Source organism: Hirsutella rhossiliensis, assembly GCF_020360975.1.
Source record: "Hirsutella rhossiliensis strain HR02 chromosome Unknown scaffold00001, whole genome shotgun sequence".
NCBI lineage: Eukaryota > Fungi > Ascomycota > Sordariomycetes > Hypocreales > Ophiocordycipitaceae > Hirsutella > Hirsutella rhossiliensis.
The window spans coordinates 6,314,856-6,329,795 of NW_025408667.1; the positions used below are offsets into that span (position 1 = coordinate 6,314,856).

General features: G+C 56.9%; 3 protein-coding genes across 3 annotated transcripts; 1 reads left to right on the forward strand and 2 right to left on the reverse strand.

The window, feature by feature from the left end:
• Positions 1 to 3,656: 3,656 nt before the first annotated feature.
• HRG_00803 (ATP dependent DNA ligase domain-containing protein) lies at positions 3,657 to 4,301 on the forward strand (the record flags this gene model as incomplete). The annotated part of the gene is made up of 1 exon (XM_044859274.1): positions 3,657 to 4,301. One exon carries the CDS (start codon positions 3,657 to 3,659, stop codon positions 4,299 to 4,301), a length of 645 nt encoding a protein of 214 aa, XP_044725674.1.
• A 918-nt stretch (positions 4,302 to 5,219) lies between these two features.
• Positions 5,220 to 6,708, reverse strand: HRG_00804 (putative nitrate assimilation regulatory protein nirA; the record flags this gene model as incomplete). The annotated part of the gene is made up of 5 exons (XM_044859275.1): positions 5,220 to 5,433; positions 5,599 to 5,770; positions 5,841 to 5,980; positions 6,051 to 6,269; positions 6,317 to 6,708. 5 exons carry the CDS (start codon positions 6,706 to 6,708, stop codon positions 5,220 to 5,222), a joined length of 1,137 nt encoding a protein of 378 aa, XP_044725675.1.
• A 6,893-nt stretch (positions 6,709 to 13,601) lies between these two features.
• Positions 13,602 to 14,940, reverse strand: HRG_00805 (Ribonuclease H-like protein; the record flags this gene model as incomplete). The annotated part of the gene is made up of 3 exons (XM_044859276.1): positions 13,602 to 14,093; positions 14,159 to 14,371; positions 14,437 to 14,940. The coding sequence occupies 3 exons, from the start codon at positions 14,938 to 14,940 to the stop codon at positions 13,602 to 13,604; spliced, it is 1,209 nt and encodes a 402-aa protein (XP_044725676.1).

The following is a 14,940-nucleotide window of genomic DNA, read 5'->3' on the forward strand; positions in this document are numbered from 1 at the left end:
GGGCACGACCCCATCTAAGCTTGAAAGCTCTCACAGGACGACAGCCTCGCACAAACCAGCAAGCGTCAGGCAGTTGTATTCACCGGCGAACGACGATGACACCTCGCGCGAGCCCAGCTGCGTTTCCACTACAAGCGGAGACATGGGAGGCGTTACAATGACTGCCTGGCGGGGCTATAGAGCTTTCCAACCGATCAGCGGGAGCAATATTTGCCTTTACAAGTTCCATTATACGTGCTATCTCGCACTGAATGATCGCCTCTTCATTACGCCTGTTGGCCCTAACGGGGCAAGTATCTCTCGATACTGGCATGGGTGCAGAGGAGCACGCAGGCCATTGGACCATAGACCGGCCGCCACGTCTGGGAAACGACTTCATCCACTGATCCATCATCAGTCAGATTGATACCGCTTCACAAAGCCGCAGACGCTTCTGATTGGAGCACATTGTCACCTCATCGTACATCTCTCGGCCCGGAGGCTTGCTAGGCGGAGCCTACGGCGGTATGGCGGCGAGCCAGTCGTGGACAGCAGTCAGTGCGGCGGGTGGAGGGCTGCCAGCTCAAAGGTCTGCTCGGCGATGAATTGCGACGTGACGGCGCGGTCTAGAGCTAGCCTCTAGATGGTAGCCAGATACGCCGGACGGAGAATGGCTTGGGCTTCTGGATTTGCGTCTCGTATCACACCGTTTCCGGGGCTGCCCACAGCGACTCGCATACCCGCAGGAGAACGAAAATAGGCGGAGGTGCCCCCTAACCACATACATGGCGAAGTTCCATTGCGCCGACATCACAGGAACGACATCCGTGTAGGAGAAGATCACGAGATGTCCTTACGCGAGGGTTTGCCTATAAAGACCATACATTCCGACTCCATGTGTCTTCGTCTCCTCATCCTACCTCTACACTATCCTCGTCACGTATTTCCATCCTTCTCCACTCTCTCCCCGTCCACAGCGCCATGGCAAGTAAAGAAGCAAATAGCGACAAACTCACCGGCTGGTCAGCCTGGGGCGGAGAGGGTCAATCCGGGCCGAAATATATTCGCGAATACAATGTCGACGACTCCAGTTGTGATCCCGTTTTCGAAGGTCACATCGAATTGGAAGAACTTACCTATGTGAACGAGGCACTTAAATCCTGCCACATGCCAGCAGACAGTGGAATCGATCATGTCGGCTGTAATGAAACTGCCGCTGCGAGCACTACTTGTACATGTGGCAGCCTCTTTGCTGTGACGGACCGCAAGATCAGAGACCTTTGCTACAACGAGCACTGCGAAATTCGAAATCAGCTGGCCGACATCAGCTCTCGTCTCGGCGCCTTAGAAGCTCAACTTGCCAATACCAAACCCGTCTGTCAGGAGTGCCACAGCACCAAGGATCGCAAACGGCATGCCAAACAGGACCCGCAGCAGCAGCGAGACCAGCCACCTCATGGGCCCGCAGAGCAGGCGCTGGATGACGAACCACGCGCGCGTCGCCGAAGCGGTGGAAGGCATCGGAAGACTTGCCCAGAGGGGCGAGCGGAGCCGCGAAAACAGTGAACAAAGTCAAGCTCTCACGGGTCTGGCTCGAAATAACCAAGGAGTGCCCGCCATGAGTATACGTTGAAAGGCCCAAGAGAGCATGGTGGAGGGCCGGAGGGCTCTGGAGGTCTGAAACAATCGGGGCCGATACCACGCTGGAAGGAGTACATTTTGCGCTGATGACGGACGTTCTTTTCTTGAAGTCGAGATTAACGGCGGCAGCCACTTTCCCATAACGCTGCAATGGAATGACGAGACCGAAGCCTTCGAGGGGCAGGATATGCTGAGGGAAATGAATCTCCTCATCGGTTACGACGAGATGTTTGAGATGCTCTGCAACCCCTATCAGGCGTGTAGGGATTGGCGGGTTTGTCAAGTATGAGTACAACGGATCACAATAGTCTGCTAGAGCCTAGTCGTACTGTACGGTTTGCAACGAGACGCAGCATTTGTTGCAGATACGAGTGGGATACTACTTTCTGGAAATAGCGCTGGGGCAGAGATCAAGTGACAATATACATGCGCCGGTTGCCGTGAAGCCGTTTTGGGTTGGCACAGGATGCCAAGGAGGTCGCATTCGAGCGTCCAGCCGTGAACATGTTTTGCCGTTCATGGCTATTGCGTTGCGAGGTCAGTAGTCCCACCTAACCTTCGAACTAGAGGTGCCGAATCCAGTCACGACAAATAACTTGGCAAGGCAGAATGGGTACTTATGTCGCAAGGGCTGTCAGCCGCAGCGACGAGATTCACGACGTCGTCATTAGACGGAGCAACCCACCCGCATGCTACAAGTCTGAGTTCGCCTCGAGGGCCATAGATTCAGTGGAAATGGAGCAGGGAGGACATCGTTTATAAGTTGGATTACGACTCCCTCCGCTCATCCCAGAGCTTGTGCTAAGACTCATTCCGTCATACATTCGCCATCCTCTGGTTGAACAGCCCTGGACTACAAATATTCAGCCAATATGCCATTTCCGTTGCATCTCTTATGTGAACTCCTCAGTGAACTCGAAAGAAATCACACGAGGTCTTTCAGTATTCAGAAGACCCAGGACTTCGATGTGCGCAGTCTTGTTGGCTGGTTCGACAAACATGATACAGCCATCCCACGTCTAGGGTCAGAAGCCGTGGCATTCTTGTCATGCCTCTTTCCCGAACGCAGGCCGGACCGAGTTTTCGGCTTGTCAAAAATTCAGCTCGAAAGGATTGTCCAACAAGCACAATGTCTTGGATCGTCCCGAATGAAGGAGCTACAGATATGGCAAACCAGGAACAGCCCGGACTTCGCCACTTGTGTTGAGCGCGTTATGGCTATAACGGACTGCGAACCAAGGATGGGTCCGAAAGTGACTCTGCAAGAACTTGACGATGTGCTCGATCGGATTGCAGCCTTCTCACCTTTCTCGTCCGCTGATCTGCGAGAAGAAACTGAGCGGAAATACCGTCAACCCTGCAGCAGCTCGGACGATCTGCTCGTCAGTTTGTTCCGAAGATTGAACAGCTTTGAGGCCAAATGGCTGGTTCGCATGCTATCCAAAAACTACAATCCGGCCTCTGTCCCAGAAAGACTGGCGATGGGCAGATTTCATCCGTTTTTGTGGAATCTCCTCCGTTTTCAGAATTCAATCCAAGTTGCCGTAAGTATCCTAGGGGGGACTTGAGATCCGGAATACACCCCTACAGGCCGTGGTAAATCCCTGGGAAGAGTTGAGGAAAGTCCTACAGCCGCAGGTTGGAGTCATGATTGAACGGCCAGCTTATGCGAAAGCAAGGAGCATCAAGCATTGCTGCCACTTGGCTGGCTCAAGACTAATGAGCGTGGAGCGGAAATACGATGGAGAATACTGTCAACTTCATGTTGACTTAAGCAAACCCGGAGCCTGCATCAAAATATTCTCCAAGAGTGGGAGGGACTCTACCATCGACCGCATTGGCCTTCATCGCGCGTTACGAGAAAGCCTCGACCTTGACACGGCAGGCTGCAGGATCAAGAAACAATGCATACTGGAGGGCGAGCTGCTGGTATGGAACGACGACAGTAGGGTAATCGAGCCCTTCCACAAAATTCGTAAACACGTCAGACGATCAGGACGGCTCCTTGGAGCGGCCCAAGACCCCCCCCATTCAATATGAATGAACATCTCATGATTATGTTCTACGATCTTCTGTTGCTGGACGACACGGTCTGCGCTAGAAAAAGCCATGCTAAGCGGCGACGACTACTTCGGTCTCTGGTTCGCCGGATCCCTGGTCTTGCCGAGGTCGGGTTCCGCGAAGTGGTTGCATTCTCCTCAGCCAATGCTGCTGAGCGGCTCACTGAACTATTCGCACGAGCCATTACACAACGGTGGGAGGGACTGGTGCTGAAAGGTTGCAACGACCCTTACTTCACCTCCGATTGCGACAAGTCATCCATCAAACTCAAGAAAGACTACATTCCAGGCCTCGGTGACTCTGCCGACTTCACTATTGTCGGTGGCAACCATAGCGCGGAGGACGAACAAGAGATTGGAATTGGCAAGCTCTGGTGGACGTCGTTTTTTATCGGATGCATGGAAAATAAAGATGAGGTCTGCCGTTATAATTCTAAGCCAAGACTTCGCATCATCGACATCATCGACAAACATGGCATCCCGAAAGACCATATGCAATATCTCAACCGACATGGATATTTCACACAAATACCCTTCATTGAGTCCACGCCAAATTTTGACGTGGTCTTGGACCCGACCGTGGACCACGCCCAAAGGCGTTATTTCAGCATCCATTTATAGTAGAACTCGTGGGATCTGGCTTCGACAAGCCCGCAAATGCACGGTACTATACTCTACGGTTTCCACGAGTGTTGAAGATACATGGCGATCGCTCGTTCACTGCTACCACTAGCTTCGACGAACTGCAGGGAATGGCTCAAAAATGCTCAGAGATACCTGACAATTGCGAAGGGGAAGAAAATTCTTGGCTAAGGAGGTTGCGAGGTCACAGGCACTGGCTTGGGTCATCAAGCCTTGGGACATCAAGGCGATCTCCTAGCGTCGATTCAGTTTCTTTGGACATTCAAGCCACCAGCCCAGATCAGAGGCAACAGGAAAACGGGGGGGAAGCGGTTGAGCTCCCGAGCCCTGATAATATTTCCGTCGATTCATCGAAGAGAAGGGTGGATTCGGACAGTGCATGGCATAGTACAGTCAAACGCGTAAAACAGGACTAGAAAATATGTGTATGCATATTGAAGACTTACGCAATGGGTGGGTAATTATCAAGATTCGGCGTTTGGCAAGAGAGCAAAAGCACTGTGGCTGCCTTGTCCAACGGCGTTCGAACCCGGTGAGGCGATTGCCTTGCTACTTGTACTGAAGCGCGCCCGCAAAAGACCCCGGCCGATGCGAGAACCCGTTAAGTTACCGGTACAACAAGACTCTGTCGAGTCTACTCTGCATCACCATAACTCGGTAAGATATCCTCGAAGCATCTTCTCTATGGATGAGGCCATTCGACGGTTGGAGCTCATCTCTGCCAGCAATTGGCTCGCGTGGGCCATTATGGGCGCTTTGGCGGCAGTCGGGGAGGGGGACACGTCTTGATAGGTGCTAAACCCGTCCACGCTTGAAACATCCGAGATGGTCGCCAAGGACAACTTTCTTGGTTGGAAAGGTTGCGAGCCAGCCAAGGCCACAGAGTTGCATGTTGACTCAATTGTAAGCCATGCAAGGGCAGAGGCACAAACAAAATAGGGGACGAATGGGAGACGCGTCTAAGGTGAAGAGCCTGCTGTAGGACTGCGACAGGGTGAGGATAGAGTCCGCAGCCTGGAGACAGATTTCGCGGGGTCGGACGTCGGAATCAGCCAGGACAAGGTTGGCGAGAGGGCGGAACAGGCAGAGTAGGCAGAACTGATAGTACATGCTACATGCGGGCAGTCAGCCGGATGATGCTGTCTCTTCTCCCTCTGTGTCTCTCGGCCCCTCCCGAGTCCTGTGAGCCGGGTTCTTGTGTCTGTGTACATACTGGATAAAGAGTACAAAGGGTGTCACTGCCGCCGGTTTTGGGTAGGAGAAGAATCCTTCGTACCAATCGAGACACTCGGTATACACTGCCATGACCTCGGCTGTATCGAATCGTCCGTTTGGGGTATGGGTTGCTGATGAGAGGAGCTTGTACACCCATTCCGTGAGCTGGAAGACTCTTGCTGGAATGAGCTGTAGATTGCGCAGTTGCGAGCCGCGTGCTTTCAGGGCAGGGTCTGCAGCCGTGTTACGGTGCGACTCCTGATTGGATACAATTCCTGGGTATACCTAACTTGATGCATTCACCTGGTGTAGTTCCGCTGCCGCACTGGCCGCCAAACAGGTACTCGGCACTGCAGGCGGATTGGTCTAGAAATATTGAGTCGTCTTGTAGCTTGCAACTCGTAGACATGGTGAAGACTTGGCCCGTCGTGAGACGAAGTATGCTGTGTGCGGAATCCCATCAGTTTATGCTTCGGAGGAGTCGGGAACAGGGGCTGCAAGCGGTTTACAGACCGAATCAGGGACACGGCGCCGCGGTACGAAGTAGCCCAAACTTTGGCATATTTCTCGGCCTCGGAGCCCATCAGGGGCTCTTGAGGACAAAGATTGACTATCCTAGCGGCAAAGGAGTCGGCAAGCGCTTGAGCTTCGGCCTCGCGCCCGCAGGTAATCTGGTAGAGCGAGAGAATCCCGATGGCCTGTATATCTGGGAGGTTGGCCGAGGGGCCGGTTCTGCGGATAATGGCCTCGGCCTTGTCGAAAGTGGTTTGCTTCCGCACTTGAAGCCAGGCCCCGGGCTCTCCGCTTCGTCGCTGATCTCGTGGACCACCCGGGTTGCCAGCGCGATGAGCGCGTTTACCAGGGCAGAGGAGCAGTACCGGCTCGAGCCGCTGCAATAGTCTCGGAAGAAGGGGTCCTTGCACATGAGGCAGAAGGGGTCCTTGCACATGAGGCAGAAGGGGAGGTAGTCCCAGGTGAGGAGGGCGTCGAGGATCTGCCGAACCGAAGCCACCGTACACCCAGCGCACGTCCACCTGTCGGTTTGCGCGTGTGATGCATCGTCAAAGGGCAATGACGGGGAAACAGGAGCCGCCAGGGCCGGTGTCGAAGTCGCCTTGGGAGCCTCGGTCAGTGTGCTGAGGTCGCTCGAGCCCGAGGCAGAACGGTGCATGGTGGGCGACGGCAGTCGGCTCAGGCAGTGCGGGCAGACGGCTTCGTCGAGAATGGAGCTGGAAGAGCCCGCCGATGATTCCTGTTCACCTCCACCTGACGAGCCACGCCCGTTTTCACCGTTCAGGTGCGCCAGCTCCTGCAGAATGGCTTGTGAGACTTGGTCCCTCGACCAAGTCTTGTATAAAGGCATTGCTGACTTCGACGTCGTTGATTGAACATATTGCGCGGAGTAGTCGGTCATGCTCCTCGTTGTACCGCCGTAGACTATCGATCTCGGCCCGTAGATCGTCTTTGGACTTGCGTCGCGGGTGGTCGTATACGCGTCCTTCTCCGGCCTCGTCGCATCTTTTGCACGGTGCCTGGCCATCATCACACTAGAGAGCGAGAAACCAATCAGTGAAAGTATCCAGCTAGGCAGGATATGGGATGAGACAGACGACTGGGGCTCTTTGGGCTTTGGCTTCGGGTGGGCTATCGACTGACCTTTGCTCGTTTCTTGCGGCACCTCTGACAAGCCATTCGTATCAGCATTCGACGGGGCATTGTCTTTGCTGCCAAGCGCAGTAGGGGCCCGTGGAAAGGAACCGCCTCCTTATGTAAGGTACGCCTATCGTGCCTGGGGCCAGTCGAGGTCAGACCCTGAGGTATCAAGACAACATGGCTTAGGCGTCACGGCGAGATGGTGGTCAGGGCCGCGATCGCCACGTGCTGTCCATGGCAAGGTTTAACGTGCCGGCCCCGAGGCATGTTTGTGCATACGTACATGCATATATATCTTGTATTTATGTATGTATAACTGTCAGAGGGAGCAGACTGACAGTCTAATCCGCACACGTATAAACTCCGGTGAAAGAGGCAGGTCAGACACAAGGACTTGAGTCAGGTATCGATACAGTAGAGGAACATTGCCCTAATCGGGATGCACGGGAATTGGCACTGATTCAGGGCCACCACGGGTCCCAGATTGGTATCTGTTCGTATAAATACCCCCTCAATGTCGCACAGATAGATAGAAAACATGCATCATCGTTTGGACTCAATTGTGCCTGCCCTTATCCTTCCGCCCGCGCTCTCAGCTTGCTGAGAATAACCTTATATGTATGTACATATGGTTGCCCTGGTCTGCATGAGCTCGGAGTAGAGGGGAACAAGGTTTGGTGTTTGGGTCACTACAGCACCGACGTGCTGCAACACAACATCGCAGACGTCATGCCGACCTCGATGGCGCGCAGGTGGGTCGCTTTCGTCACGTCGCGCCACATTTTGTCTTGCCTTGTCTCGTCTTTGTCCCCGTCATGTCGTGGCGGCCCAAACTAATTGGCAGGGGTAGTTCGAGCACGATCTCACTGCAGCCGATCATTAGCCCAAGGGCGGGGGGTCTTTAGACCCCCACTTGTAAGCTTACCCCTGACTCGTATTGTGTGTGACACACCGCCACTAGCTCGAGGCAACCCCAGGTACGGATACTCAGGATAAGTTACTTTATGTATCTAGTATGTATGTATGTGTATTTCACCCGGAGGATTTCTCCTATAGGGCCTAGACGTAAAAGCTACTGACATTTCAATACATTAATGCGTAACACCTTAAGCCCTTATGTATCTAGTCTTCTCTAGCCTAGCACGTCTTTTTGCTTTTTTGGAGATGTCCCAAACGGTAATCAATACTACTAAGTTACTAGTTATAGTAATTAAATCTCGCGATAACCTCACTTTCTGGATGCCAATTGCCTTTGCCTTATGTTACGAAAAGTTGGAGCTACTGTCTAATGATTCAGATGACACTAAGTATCTGGCTTCGCGACACCTCTATGTTATGTCAGACATGTTTGTCGATAGTGTAGTGCGCCTCACCAATCGTGACTTACGACAGCGCCATTTCCAGAGGGGAAACGCGCATAGCTAAGTTACCGCTAGGTGTGAGGCGCCCTTGCCTAATACGGCTAGACACATGGAAGATAAATATCGCGCATAGAACGATTAAGGGGTCCTGGTTTAGGCCATGCATAGGTGATGATTCGTTCAAGAAGGGTGCCCTGCACATGGAGATCGTTGGTCAGCAGCGTCCTGCATCTTTTGCTGCAGGTCATCAATCCTACCACCTGTTCTCGGATGGCTGCCGCCACAGCCCAGAAAGGATTAGTTAACCATGAAATTGCACTGCTGGCCGAATCGCGCTTCTGCTTCACCCGACATTCTCGAGATGGTTGCAATATGTACACAGCAATGACCTGACGTCTTCGTTCTACGAGCTGCTATGCCGCAGCCACAGTGTGCTTCCACCTCTCTTAGCACTTTTTCTGCCAGATTTTTGCGTTGTACCAGGCACTACGCCCTCTTCTTGAGATGGCTGCGTTTAGAGGCATATGGAGGGGGGAAACCCCGAAGGTGGGCGTAGTGGAGGGTCTCGTGGCAGCAGCTCGGTTGGAGCGCGATGAAGCGGGATAGTGCAGAAGTACTTTAAAGTAGAGCTAGAGAGAAGAGTAGTAGTAGTATTGATTACCGTCTGGGACATCCCTATAAGGGCAAAAGACGTGCTAGGCTAGGTATAGTACAAGATGGGGATGCTCGTCGGAGACCCGTCGCGCGTTCCTTACTTACTCCCTATCTAGCAATTCTGGACTCTGTGGCCGCTCGGATTCTCAGGTCCCTTCCCCGTCAGCGGGTTCGGGCACGGCGGCGAAGCCGTAATATTAGTCAGTCTTCGGTCAGAGCCGGGTGACTGAGAAAGCCCACGCAGTCAGCTGGGCCGTAGGCCCACAGGGAGCCTACGGGCAGAAAACATAGAAAAGAGAGAGTTGTACATATTAGGTTGGAGGGTTGCCTCGAGCTAGTGGCGGTGGCAGATCCGATCAAAGAATTCTGCCTCCGTTACTAGCCCGAGGAACCGGTCAAATCCCCTTCCTAGTGCCTGGTTGATAGCCTTGCCCGCCGTGGGGGCTAGCCTTAGGCGGTGTCGAGTACCTACCTTCCGGCAGTAGAAGGGGTGTGTCGGTGATTTTCCTCCCGCAAGAGCATTCGATCCGGGCCTCTTCGTGGTTAAACCTCGTGGTAGTCGGCGAAGTCCCCGTGCCCGCTCCTCGCAGCGAGCAGGTGATGGAGGTGCTCTCGTTTGGTGTGCAGCCCGGGGGCACCTGAGCGAGGCCTTGAGCTCTAGGCTCTTGTAGCTGCTCGGGCCCCGCGGCCCACCAGTCCTGGAAGTCGCGCCTGGCCGCAGCCTTGGCCTGTCTCTTGATGTTCGCGTAGGTCGGCGATCTGTCCGGACCTCGGCCCGGCAGCCCTCCTTTGCTAGCTGGTCGGCCCGCTCGTTGCCGGCGATCCCCGTATGGCCGGGGCACCAACGCGTGCTGACATCTCCGTGTCGAGCCGCGGCCTCAGCGAACTTCTCCGCAGCCGCTTGCGACGAGATCGATGGGCTGCCTCGGCTCTTATAGCCGCAGTGTTATCAAGGCAGACGACTATCGGCCACTGCTGGTCCGGGGTTCTGGGGACCACGTGAGTGCCGCTCGAAGCCCTCGAGGGCGCCTTCCACCTCTGCGTCGTAGACCTCAGCGAGTAGGACCCGACCGCTGCCGTAGGTCACTTCGCTAGGGCCTAGCCACACTGAGTACCCATACCCGCAGGCGCCGTCTTCGCTCTGCGAGCCGTCAGTGTAGACGATGAGGGTATCTTCAGGGCATACCCGGAGCCACGAGTGGAAGTCTCGAGCCGCCTGCGTTTTGTCTACGCCCCCTGTCGGGTCGGGCTGAGGGGGTGCTGGGGGGAGAAGTCGGGGCCTCGGAGCATGGGCCGTCATTTGGTGAAGACGCAGGAGTCTCGAGGCGTGCTGCTTCTGCCGCGCGAGGGGCCCGCATACCGTGCCTCTTCATTAGCTCCCGGCCAGGCGTTGGGAGGATGCTCATACGGGGGTCAAGGGTGCCGCTCATCTAGGGAGCGTAGACGGACCGCGGCGCGTCTCTGGGCGTCTGCGAGGAGCAGCGTGGCAGGGGGGATGCCGGTCTCTCGGTGGAGGGCCACAATCGGCATGGTACACCAGACGGGCGCGATAGCGCGCATTGCGACGTTTAAGGTCAGCTGGATCCTATTCTTCAGGTAGGTGATCCGCGACGGAACTAAGCGGGCAGTCCCCACACAGGCCGAAGCGCCCCGGGTACCATACATGGGCGCCGTATAAAGGATCGGGAGGACGCAGGCCGTGACCGCATGCCGTGTCGACCGGGGAGGGATTCCGCGCCGGGTGTTTGAGAGGTTCTGGAGGAACCCTGCGGCCGTCATCGCCTTCGCGGCCCACTTCTCCACATGCGTGCGGAATGAGAGCTTTCTGTCGTACCAGACGCCGAGCCAGCGCAGGTCCTGCTGTGGCTCCTTTCTACGGACCCGTGCCAGACCGACGGCAGGTCCCCTTTGTATCTCGGTCTCGTGAAGTGGATGACTTCTGTCTTGCCCGGGTCGAACACTACGCCATTATCGGCTCCCCACTGGATGAGCTCACCCGCGGCGCGCGTGGCCCGGGCGGCCGTCTCCTGTAGGGACCGGCCCCGGATCAGGTGGCCACGTCATCTGCGTAGCCGAAGCGCGAGTTCGGTTCCCCTGTCGAGTAGATGGGCACTGTATAGAGGAGGAAGAGAATCGGGAGGCCGGGGAGCCCTGTGGCAGCCCGCACGTCAGGGGGGTTGTCGGCGTCGTTATATCCTCGAGCCGTATTCTGGCCGATCTCTGCTCCATAAAGCAGCCTGCCCACCGGACCAGGTTTGTTGGCCAGCCCTGTTCCCGTAGGCGTAGGAGGAGCCGGTTCCGCAGAACCGTGTCAAAGGCGCCCTGTATATCCATCGTGATTAGCGTGGCGACTTTCCCCTCGGTGAGGGCCGTCTCCGCGTCGTGGAGCAATGCTAGCGCTAGGTCGAGCGCTGAACGTTTGGGCAGGGCACCCGCATGCTGGCTGTGGATGACTCGTTGTGTGATCGCAGCCCAGGCTAGGCGCCGGGCTATTAGGCGTTCGAGTCCCTTGCCGAGGCAAGCTAGAGAGAAATCGGCCTCCAGCCTCTCGGAATAGACAGGTCCCTCTTGCCAGGCTTAGGATCATTACGACCTCTGCTGCGCGGAAACAGGCGGGGTGGTAGCCCACGTGTAGGCAGCCTTCATATAGTTCCCTCACCGCCTCGCCGATGTGGTTCCAGACGCGACGCAGCATTCGGACCGTGATGCCGTCGATCCCCGGGAGGTGTTGCCCGTAGAGGTGCAGGCGCATGCCGCATCCGCGAGCGTGACGCTGCAGTCGAGAGTCCTCCTGGGGCCAGCACCTCTGGGGCCCAGGGGTCCGGATGTCGTCCGCGGCCCCGCGCCTTTCTAGGATCTCGACTCGGAGCGCGTTTGCCTTTCCGTCTGGGTCTCGAAGACCTGGTCGCCTACCTGTATAGGCGGGGCCCGGAACGGGCTCGGTTTCCTCGACCACCGCATGATCTTATAGATATCCTGGTTGCTCTCGGCGCCTTCTAGAACAGTCTGCCAGAAATGTCTCTTAGCCCGCCGTACCGCCCGGCGCAGCTCCCGCCGGGCAGTCTGGACCTCTCTGCCGTGCCCTGTGGGGTAGATCCGCCGCATAGCTCTTAGTTCGGCCGCTGCACCGGCGCACTGATCGTTCCACCATGGGGTGCCTCTCGCGTTCTTCCTGGGCCGTCGGCCCGCTGCGTCGGCCGCCTCTTGAGTAGGCGAGACAGCGCCTCGGCCAGCCTCCAGGCCTCTGGGCTCAACGGCCAGCCGGGGTAGTGCTGTGGCCCCAGCCCGCACAAGTTCCTCGAATCGCTTCATTTCTTCCTCGGAGCTTACCCTTGGTCTAGCTATCGTCCTTGGGGAATCCGCCGGGAGCGTAATGCTGATCGTGTAATGGTCCGAGCCGGTATGAAGGTGCTCTTCGATAAGCGCGTCCGCAGAGGGGATATTGGCAAAGGCTAGATCAATGGTATTTCCGCGGGCGTGTGTGGCCTCGCCTGGCGTGGTGAGCAGTCCGAGCCCCTTGTCGGCCGCCCACTGGGCGATGTCCTTCCGTTCCTCGCACTCCGGGCTCCAGGCTGCCAGGAGAAATGACAGGCGTTGAAGTCGCCCGCGATGAGGCATCTCTCGGGGACGTCCTGCTGGTGGAGGAGGTAGTCGAGTGGCTCGGGTGTCTTCGCGTGTCGATAGAAGTTGATAATAAGGGTGCTGTTTACCCGAGCCACAGGATATCACGCGTAGGGCGGGGCAGAGTTGCTCTGCCCGTATATCTGGGTGGTTCCGGACATACGAGATCACTCGGGCCTGATCCGGTTCCCAGGCGCGTTCTGGGGCGAATGCGTGGAAGGAGCGGTGCGTCTGGGTCCTGCAGGCTCCGCCTTCTTTTCTATCCAAACGTTCGGTTCCTGGATGAGCACGACGTCGTAGTTTTCGCTTCCGCTAGTCGTAGGGCTATGCTATGATAGGCCCCTATTTTGGCCACGTTGGCCTGGAGAACTCGGATCGTCCTCCTGTCGCGAGTTGTTAGTGTTGGGGCCTATTGTTCATAGGGGTCCAGGGATACGTTTCGTCGGCGCCTCTTCATAGGAGACTCGGATCTGTCTTCCTGTTGTGGAGGGAGCGTTGTGAGTCTGGCGCCTGCGCGCTGGTGGGGACAGCCGCTGGGGTCGACATTGCTGCTGCTGTTGCTGCTGCTGTTGCTGCTGCTGGTCCTGTTGCTTGCCTAGGCGGGCCTCGGCAGCTCTCATGCAGGGCGATGGGGTCGGTCCTTGGGAGGGTTGGGGAGGCGGTCGCCGTGGCCCGTTCGAGCTCCATATTGGCTTGCCGGTATAGCTGAGAGCCGATCTTCCTTACGGCGTACTTCTCGATCTTGGAGAGCCGCACGAGTTGGCCGTGAGAGCGCCTAGGTCTGGCAGGGCACTCCTATGGTCTGCCGGGAAGGGCCGGAACAGTTCGCGCACCTCTCCGGCTGCTTGCAGTCGTTATCGCGATGGTCTTTCCCGCCGCATCGTCGGCAGGCTTGTTTTCGGTCGCAGGCGTAGCGGGAGTGATAATCCCAACAGGTGTCGCACTGCGCGGGCCGGGCGGTCTTGGCGATCAGTCGGGCTAGTCGGCTGGTGCCGAAGAGCCGCCATCTCCTCTGTATCGCCGCCTGAAAGGACACAATCATTGTCACAGTGGGCTGGTCGGAGCTTTCGGAGTATCTCTTAGCAATGTGCACATCAATTGGTTCGGCACCTGTCTGGAGCTTGATCTCTTCTTTGATAGCTTGGTCATAGTCCACGGCGGCCCCCCAGATATCCGTGAGCTGCCTGGGGCAGTCGGCCACAGCGTACGTGTGCCACTTCTGGAAGCCTTCAACCGCCACGGCCCCGAGGCGGGCCGCCCAGTCGTCCTGCCGTTCCACAAGCAGGTCCTCGCCTCCCGGTCTGAGGCCCGTATAGCCCATCCAGTCTTAACCCGGGCGATCTGTGGCATGCGTTCTGTCCCTAGGTTGAGAGTCTTAGCTACGTGAGCTCTGATGGCATGCCCCTGATAGCCCCATGCTGGGGACTTGTCGTCGAGCCGCACGAAGACACGCAGGTCATCTTTAGGCGGCTGGACCGGAGGCGCCTTCCGGGGCTTCGGGCCGAGGCGTGCCGGCAGGGGAGCCCTTGTCTGTGCCATCCCCTTCTGGGCCATAGCGGCGTAGGTCGGTGCGGTCCCGTCTCTGCCGTGGCGGTTGTTGACATTCTGACCGGCGCGTGTGGGGCGCCGTTGAGCGCGTCGTCCCAGTAGCTAATGAAGCCGCGCGAGAATTCCTTCGCGAAGCTGAGCTCGTGGCCCGAGTTGAACTGGGCAGCCGTCTTGTCGAAGGCGGTGCAGAATGCGCGGAAGACGGCCAGCTTTGCCTGTTGTGCTTCCATCTGGTTGGCGATAAGTCTCTCTGCCGCGTGGGCAACCGTTACTGCTGGGCCTTGAGTCTCGGGCAGGTCGTCCGGCTCGTCGGTCTCGGTTTCGTCTGCTGCGTCTCCCATTACAGCATCTGGCTGGTCGGTGTCGGTGTGGGCATTGTCGCTGTTCGTGGAGCCGAATGGAGAGTCGTCGGGTTGCTGTGCGCGTCGTGGCAACAGTAATTCGGCAAGACCCGCGCGTGGGGCCTGCCGGAGGAGCGCTTCTCTAGCTCCTGGGGCGTTCGTGGGAGTCATCGGCTCTTGTTCCTGGGGCGGCAGTCGCGCCTGGTCCGCGGGGTTGGGTGCCAT